The 8,787-nt window shown below is 50.4% G+C and overlaps 1 protein-coding gene across 1 annotated transcript in view; it reads right to left on the reverse strand.

Moving 5' to 3' along the window:
• The window catches only part of galnt16 (UDP-N-acetyl-alpha-D-galactosamine:polypeptide N-acetylgalactosaminyltransferase 16), a 30,435-nt gene extending 21,947 nt beyond the window's left edge, over window positions 1–8,488 (reverse strand). The window contains exons 1-4 of the mRNA XM_086159306.1: window positions 7,999–8,488; window positions 2,463–2,728; window positions 465–563; window positions 315–382 (exon numbers count right to left, since the gene is read on the reverse strand). Coding sequence (XP_086015432.1) covers window positions 315–382; window positions 465–563; window positions 2,463–2,728; window positions 7,999–8,238 — 673 coding nt within the window. The 5' untranslated portion in view covers window positions 8,239–8,488. The remainder of the gene's footprint in view (window positions 1–314; window positions 383–464; window positions 564–2,462; window positions 2,729–7,998) is intronic.
• Between the last annotated feature and the right edge of the window lie 299 nt (window positions 8,489–8,787).

Consider the following 8,787-nt stretch of genomic DNA (forward strand, 5'->3'; position numbering starts at 1 on the left):
CCAATAACATCTGGCCGCTGTCATAAGTTGACGATGTGAGAAAACACTCCTCAGTGCCTTTCTGTCGACTGATTCATCTCCTATTCCTGGAAATGTCACGGCCGCTTAAACCCTCCTCTTTTACGTCAACACCCGAGGCCTTTTTTTTTACCTTGTTTTCCAACTCCGGCTCATCCCTGCCACAGTGATGTGGTTGCTAAGCAGTAAAAAAAAAACAAAAAAATCCTTCATCTCAGATTCTGGTGCCATGCAAACACCTTGAACTCCATTCCTCGGTCGGCGGGGAAAAAGAAAAGTAACGAGTAGAAACTCACGATCGGTGCTGAAGTCGTCGATCAGAATTATTTCTTGGATCAGCGCCGGAGGGCTCCGGGTCAAGACGCTGAGGCAGGAGAGGAAAGAGATGGCCGGGTTTGAGACGGGAGGTGGAGGAGAAGGTGGAGGAGAAGGTGGAGGACGCTCACCTCTTGATGGTGCGCAGGAGGGTGGAGCGAGCCTCGTTGTGGAAGGTGATGATGATGCTCGTGGCGGGGAGGTCGGCGTCGTAGGTCAGGGCGGTGCATCTGCACAGGAGGCATCGGGTCATTTCAACCACGGAGGCTTCAATTGCAAAGAGCGACCCGTTGCCATGGAGACCAAATGAGGCAAAATCAGGGGGGGCGGCGGGGCGACGGCAGGTCGCCTCGGGATTCGCTTTTTTTTTTTTTTTTTTATAAAACTCTTTGAGCAATAGATTTTTCTGCTCAAAGGGGAAACCAAACTTTTAACCTTGTTTTTTTTCAATTTAATTTTTAATTTTAAATTTTTTTGAATTTTTTTTAATTTCCCATGAATTTATTCCTTTTGTTCATATTAAGAACGACAAACCAAAACACTCAGGTCAGTCCACTTTCGCACATTTGTTCATTATTTTAGATTGTTTTCAAAAGACATACCGGATGGAAAACTGATTCCCATCAGGTATAAAATGTTTCAAAAACATAAGGAATGAATACATAATCAAACCAAATGTAATAAGATCTTTAAATTTGTAATGTTAAATTCAATGCCATGCTAAACTGGAAACTAGACAGTGTTTTCCAGGATACAATCACACACACACACACACACACACACACTGCACCTCTTTGGGTAGCTCATTAGTGCCGCTGCTCGGCAGCCTCGCCCTCAGCATCGTTACAGTAGCGACACCAGAATGTGCCGTTGCTAGGCAACAGGCGTGCATGTTCCTGACCCCGAGCTTTAATAAATTACCTCTAAATGGGATATTTGAGTGGAGGTTAGAGGACGACACTTTGTTATCATTATGGAATATTTTAAACTTGATTCACGCTTTAAAATAAACACGCGTCTTCATTTTTATCGATCGAGCGAAGCGTCTCCTGCACGTTTGTCTCCCAGCATCTACTTTACGCCGCCGGTTAAAACAAAGGCCCGGTGCAAATTAAATCGATCTGGATACGAGGCGGGTTTGGTCCTCAAGGGGAGACGGCGGTTCGTTCCACGGTAAGTAGCGCTCCAAAGTGTTACGAATGAATGCATGAAGCAAAAGACACACAGCAAAGAACGTAAAGTAATAATCCTGGAACCTCATCAGAGTCTCGTTCCTACAAATCAACCTGTGTTTTGCAGCTCAAATCGCAAAGAGCGTTGACCAAGTCACTAAACTAAAGTTTGAGGGTTCGCAAATAACCGACTCCAAGCGAGTGCCTTCGCCTCGCTGGTTGGCGGGTCATTCTGAGATGAGATGAGATGAGATGAGAACGACTTTATCTATCCCGAAGGACATTGTTGTGCCAGAGTTTCAAATAAAAACATAACAGTAACAGATAATAGTAGAAGACGGAGACGGATCCCCTGTTTGGGTGATCTGGAGGCCGGAGTACCAGCCCCGCCGTGCGGATCAGCGCCACGCAAGGCCTTGCCTTCGGGTCGGACCCGGGATCATTTCAGATAAGCGGAGGACGAGCTGGTCCTGTGTGTGCACGTGGCTCAGAGCAGCGATGCTAACACGCCCCAAAGAGACGCGTATTATCGAGAAACAGAACTAAGACCGAGGAAAATGAAAGGGAGAAAAAGCAACAAAAATGAAGCCGTGATAATAAAAACAAACACGAAAATGAGACTCGTCCCTACAATGAAAAATGAAACCGTCCTTTCCGTCCGGCGGGACCCGAGGAGCAGATGTTGGGACCCGAAGCGCTCGCAAACAAAGCCGTCCGAGAATTTTAGGTTTTACGCCTCTTCAAATCCAAATCACTTTTTTTTCAATTACGGATGGGATTGCTGCCGTAAAGTCCGGTTTTAATTCATCGACGGATGAATAAAGGCCGTCACTGATCACCACAGGCCGAAGGGAGGACCGAGGACCGGGAGATCCAACGTCCTCATATGAGGACTCCCCGACTTTGCCCGGTTAAATCCAGAGGGCGCTGCCGCGGATTAAACCCGAGCGGATTCACCTGTAGTGACGGGTGTCCCGAATGTTTCTCTCGCTGCCCAGACGGTCGCTCTCCTGCAGGTTGAAGGCGTGCTCCCTGTACGGGTCGTCTCCGGGCTTCAGCTGCTTCCCGGCCAGGTAGGCCTTCTCGTCAAAGGCGCCCAGGAGCTGACCCTGCTGCTGCTGCTGCTGCTGCTGCTGCTGCTGATGCTGCTGGCCTTGTTGCTGCTGCTGCAGCTGCTGCTGCTGCTGCTGCTGCTGCTGCTCGGACCGAGGGGCCGGGGTCACCTGCGGGTGCACGTGAAGCCTCATCAGGTAAACAGCCGGCAACGACAGGGACGGAGAAATGAGCGGTGAGAAACGAGACCGTAGTCCGGATACAGAGAACATGGTCTCACTTCATTTCAGATTAAGATTCGGAGCTGAAGAAGGCTCTGGGATGAAGCTGAAACGTCCGGTCGGCACCACAAGAAGAATTCCACAAGCATGCAAGCACGGCTGAGAACCTCCGCGGACAGATCGTCTCCGTTACAGAGGATCTTTCTCCAAAGTTTCCACGAAAAGCATCGAGAACCGGCTCCGTCGTCCTTTTCAAATTCCCCCGAACATTGGGTTAGGGTTAGCCGGCTCCAGCCGACGGGAGACGATCCACCTTGTCTTTGAGTCCCTTGGGGTTTTTCTTCAATGGGTGTTTTTTGAGCTGCTCTTCGTCTTTGTCTGGACCGTCACCTTGGACCTGTGAGCCCCGACATCTCAGCTAACAGGATCCCCGGGACGCAAAATCCACCACCGCGAAAGTCTGACACGTGAAAGAAGAGACTATCCACTCCGTCAACCCAGTATTAGACTGATGGATTCTCCTTTCGGCCGGGACGCCGATGAACACGTTACAGGCGGAGATCCTCGTCTCGCACAATAAAAGCATTCAAATGAGTTGAGAATTTTCCAGAAAATGGCCTAAAGAATCCGAGGGGCTGCTTCAGCTGGCGATCCTTGTTGTGTTGTTGACTTTGAGTTCAATATTGAACTTAATATTGAGTTTTTGACGTTACTTTTTGTAAAGTCCTTTACGACATCACTTACTTGCTGTGAAATGTTCAAATTAAGAGACTTTGTTGAGTTTTTATGTTGATATTTGCTTTTCACACATACACACACACACGCACACACACACACACACACACACACACACACATGTACACACACACGGGTGCAGCTCAGGTTGGTGGTTAATATGACACCTTTCTTTCCAGATGGCAATCATGAGCCGTCTCTTTAAAAACGAAACATGGCAAAATGACATCGCCATGGCAACGGAGCGTTAAAAAGCTGCCGATATTTCACTTTAGTGAACAAACGCTTGATTTGATCGTAAAAATGCTTGCTTTTTGTTTTTCAACCGAATTTGTAATCTTCATCGGGACGCATCTTTTCTTTGATTTATTCCAATATTGACAAAATATTCCAGTTGAAACATGAAATCAGCGATGCTGGATCTAAATTCAGAGGCGGGCCGATCACACTGGGGTCCGAACGGTTCGATGACGGTTCGATGACGGTGCGGGCGGAACAGGTAACATCTCTTCCAGCAGTTGCTGATTCAGGCTTTCAATCTGATGTGGCAACAAAGGCGGATCATGTGAAAACACGCAGGATTAAATAATGGGTTGCCGCGATTTTTCCTCCTCCTCCTTCTGCAGACACAAAATCCACAAAGCACTTACATCATGTTTTGTCTTGGTTACATTCATACATCTTGGAAAACACATGTGTGAACCGGAGGACGATCACAAAAGGATTAGCTGAGAGTGAGAAATGATGAAAAGCTCCCAAAGAAATCCTTCATCGTGAAACGTCATCGAACACGGATCGATGATGTAAACATTATAAATGTGGTGATGAATGAAGCTCAAAGTAAAAGGCGAGTAATGTAATAACAAGGAAATAATGTCCGGCTTCCCAGAAAAGCGACAAAACGTGGACTGAATTTACTTTTGCCCCTAAATGATCCCGACCTCACAATCCTGATGAATCCTGCGAGTCCCTCGGAGGAACCCGACGGCTTCCTTCATCTCCGTTTAAAAAACACACGACCAAGATTTGCCAACATCACCAAATTCTGTAGGAGGCCACATGGCTGCACGCCTCAGCTGGCCGCGTGTCGGGAAAATAAAAATGTTTTAGCGATTCACAAAGCGAGGGATTCTACGAAGAGCCGTTATTTTTAAGAATAAGTTGTTCTCCGGTGCTCCCATCTACCTCCACACTCACACCTTCACTCAGTATCTGCAGGGTCAGTCGGGTATTCACCGGCTCATCTTCTGACCCGTGGGAGGAAGACGGAGAACCCCGAGAGAAGCCGGAAGCCGGAAGCCGGGCAGGAGAACACGGAGAAGAGAGGGGATTGATGGTGGACCGTAATTTCCAAACAAACCTTCAGCTTTTCTAACATGACTCAGTTGATCCGTCGGATCCGAAGGTGAAAGCGACGGGTCTACGTGGAGGCCTTTGGCTGCTCCTCACGCCGCTGTCATTTACCCTCCTTTCGCCGTCCGCCTTCATATTTACTCACACTTGTGACGCAAACGCGTGCTCATTTTATCAGCTACGTGCGGTCGCTGAGAAATAGCCGGCGGGAACGAAGCGCTAATGTGGAAAGTGTGCTCTGACGCATTAAAGGCCCTGCAAAGGTTTCTCTTTGATCATTTTTATCATGGAAAAAAATTCAATTAAGTCCAATCTTTTTAATAAATCATTGGAGTCAGCGAGGAGAGCTTCATCTTGAAAAGAGTGGATTCCTTTCCGCGAAAGTCACAGTGGATTATTTCCAATTGGAAAAAAAAAAGACAAAAATAAACCTGAAACGTGTGAAAGATGGTTCCTCAGCGTCCCAGAGAAGGTCCGCAGGTTTGTGAAAGAAACTTTTTTTAAAAGGATATTTACCCGGTTCTTCTGCAAAGTGGTTATGATTTCTTCTTATGTGGACACATAAAAAAAAAAATAGTTGCTGAGTTAGTCAGAAGAAAAGCGCAGCGAACAGCCCAAAGCCCGTGAAACAATCCAAACCCGCTCGCTGCCAAAAACAACGACATTTTGGAAGAATCGATAGAAAACCATCGTAATGAACGAGGACGGAGGATGAGGCGAAACCTCCGAAAGCGACGCCTTTGGATCACATCAAGTATTTACATGTTCAGACGGGAAACAGGCAGACCGACAGCCTCCGCGTGCAAGGACACATATTAGCGTGTTATTAGCGTGTTATTACAGAGCAGAGAAACACTTGGCTACATGATGCCATCAAGGCACGTCAGCAGCCTCAGGGGACGAGGCAAGGACTGAAGGAAGGAAGGAAGGAAGGAAGGAAGGAAGGAAGGAAGGAAGGAAGGAAGGATGACGGGAGTCCAGAAAATAAAGGCTGGAAAGGAGGAAGGAGGGAAAGAACAGGGGAAGGAAAGAGAGAAAACAGCAAGGAAGGAACAGCGGAAGGGACGGCGGAGACGGGAAAAGGAGGAAGGCGAGAAGGAAGACGAGAAAACGGGAGGGAGGAAACAATGGAAGAAGTTCTGGAGGGAAGACGGACGACAGGAAGGGAGGATGGAAAACAGTAGAGAAGGGAGGAAGGAAAGGAAAAAGAAGGGAAGACCGTGATGGAAGGAAAGAAAACGGAGAAAGAGATTCCCGACCAGAGGACAAGAGTCAACCTTTGCGACGCTTTGCAACCAACAAGTTCAAGACGACTCGTCAGACTCGTCAGACTCGTCAGACTCGTCAGACTCGGGCCCCGGACCCTCTCCCGCTGCAGCTAGCTGGCTAAAGGCTAGCGGCCTAGCTTAGCCAGGCTAAGTCAGCCTCTCTCCAAAGAGACGGACGAGTCGCATCCAAATATGAACACAAACTATGGCGGAACGTTAGCTTCTAATGTGCTTTCAGGTTTATTTCCTTTCTCTCCCACTAGAACTCGCAGAAAAGAGCCTGCAGATCGGAGCTGTGGAGCCGAGCAGCCACCGGCTAACGGTCCAGCTAGCGGCCCGCCTTCGCAGATTTCTTGTCATATTTATATCGTTGAGGAGGTTTTTGAGTTGCAGCAAAAAGCTGTTTTGTGGCACGAACACGTCCCGACATCAGCGGGAGAGTCACAACACATTGTGCGAGGACGGCGAGGATGGCGAGGACGGCGAGGACGGCGGCGGCGCCGCCTCCTCCCGCTGGGGGGGTCGTTTACTGTATTTATCTTGCATAATGACCGACGGACGGCGCTTTGTTGCTCTTTGCGGACCGCAGCTGTTCTCCCCGCTGTTGCCGTGGCGATGCCCGTCCACACAGAGGGCAGGGATGTTTGTTTGACTTTGCTTCTCGTCCGACCGCCGCCGCCACCGCCGCGCGGTGGAAGTCTCTGTTTGGTGTCGAAGGTCATCGTGCCCGAGACCGACGCTCCACAAAAACGGATTCCGTTTCTTTTTAAATGATATCAGACGCGCGAGCGCCGATCTGAGCCGGAGCGGCACAAAGCGTAATACAGTTAATCTACTGTGATTATATGCTCAATTTCCTCGCGCCGTCTTAATCCCTGCCTGTAATTTGGAGCTGGTTTCCATGGTTTCCTGTAAAAACAGGCCCGTCCTGCAGCAGCTCCCGTCCTCTCGCCGCCCCGGCCTCACCTGACAACACCCAGATTCATAATCCGCCTCCAGGGAATAAACAATCGGTCAGCGCGCCGTTGCCCCGGCGACTCTCCGCGAGGCTCACTTTATATTTGGAACATCCGTCGGGGGTCGCGAGGCAGAAACCAGAAAGCTGATATTGATTACATATTGGCAATCTAAGATCAATAATCTGCCATCGTTCCTTAACGGCCCGAACCTTGCGGCCCCTTCCATCTTTACCCTCAAAGCGGCAGAAAAAAACCTGCAGCCAAACACACACGCACACACGCGCACGCACGCACACATGCGCACACACGCGCGCACACACGCACAAAAGCGCGCGCACACGCACACACACAGGAGTCGGTTGTGGCTGGTCTGTTTGCAGCGTCACACCGACGAACCGATGCAACCTGCTTTACACAACAACTGACACGGGAAATATATATAGGAAGAAAAAAGATGGAGTAAATTCCGGTGTGTGTGTGTGTGTGCGTGTTTGTGTGTGTGTGGTGGGGGGGTGACCGGGCTCGTTACGCACGCGACTTACGGAAAGCCGCTTACAGCCGCCAGCCTGTGGAGGAATGGAGGGGGGGGGCAAGCAACCAATTCCCGCTGTGACACACAGCTGTGCGCCATCACACGCACACACGCACACACGCACACACACACACACACACACACACACACACACACACACACACATCAGCATGCAGCACACACTCTCCTGCAGCTCAGTGCTTCGGGCGACAGCGACGCGCGCCTTCTCCCCCCCCACCTCTCTCTCTCACACACACACACACACAAACACACAAACACACACACATATATGTAGAAATATGCGCACACACACACACACACATACATGCATGGATACACACACACACCTAGAATAACAGCAGAAATACCCACAATCAGCGGGATGGTTCGGTCGTCCCGGTGGATGTCCGGTCCCCGGTGGCCGTGGCTCCGTCCGCCGCCGCCGCCGCCGCCGCTGCGGGGCTGCGCTGCTGCTGCTGCCGCTGCGGCGGCGGCTGCGGCGGCGGCGGACGGCGCGGAGCGCGGCTTGTTGTCCTGCCACAGGTAGTAGAAGGTGCCCAGGATCCAGGCGACCGTCAGAATGGCGATGGCGTTGGCCCGAATCCTGCGCATGCTGAGCCCATAGGGAGGCTCCGGAGCGGAGCCGCCGGTGCTGCTGCTGCTGCTGCCGGTGCCGGTGCCGGTGCCGGTGCTGCTGCCGGTGCTGCCGCTGCGGACGGGAGGCGGGAGGCGGGAGGTGCAGCGGCTTCACCCCGACACCCTCCTCTTCCTCCTCTTCCTCCTCTTCCTCCTCCTCCTCCCCGCGGCCGGTGACGGCTGGAGCTGCAGCGCACGCACACGCACGCACGCACACGCACGCGCAGCCTCTCCAGGTCCTAGCGCCGTGACATACAGGCACGCACACGCTTTCCTGATGACCGGAAGTGGATTTCGACGTGTTTTGACGTTGACTTCCACAGCGCCTCAACGACTGAGAGGTTGTTTTTTTTTTTTAGTTCTAAATCATTTTAAATCAGTATTTCTTCCCGAAATGCAACGCAAGTCTATTTTGACTTGACTATTTTTTATTTTTTTTTATTTTCACGGTGTGAAACCTCAGGGGAAATTGGACAAATAAAAGGAACCCAAATCAACAAGATGCTCCAAAAAGAAAAGACGATC

Source organism: Fistularia commersonii, chromosome 1 (assembly GCF_037954325.1).
Source record: "Fistularia commersonii isolate RoL2024-O1a breed Wild chromosome 1, RoL_Fcom_v1.0, whole genome shotgun sequence".
NCBI classification, from domain to species: Eukaryota; Metazoa; Chordata; class Actinopteri; order Syngnathiformes; family Fistulariidae; genus Fistularia; species Fistularia commersonii.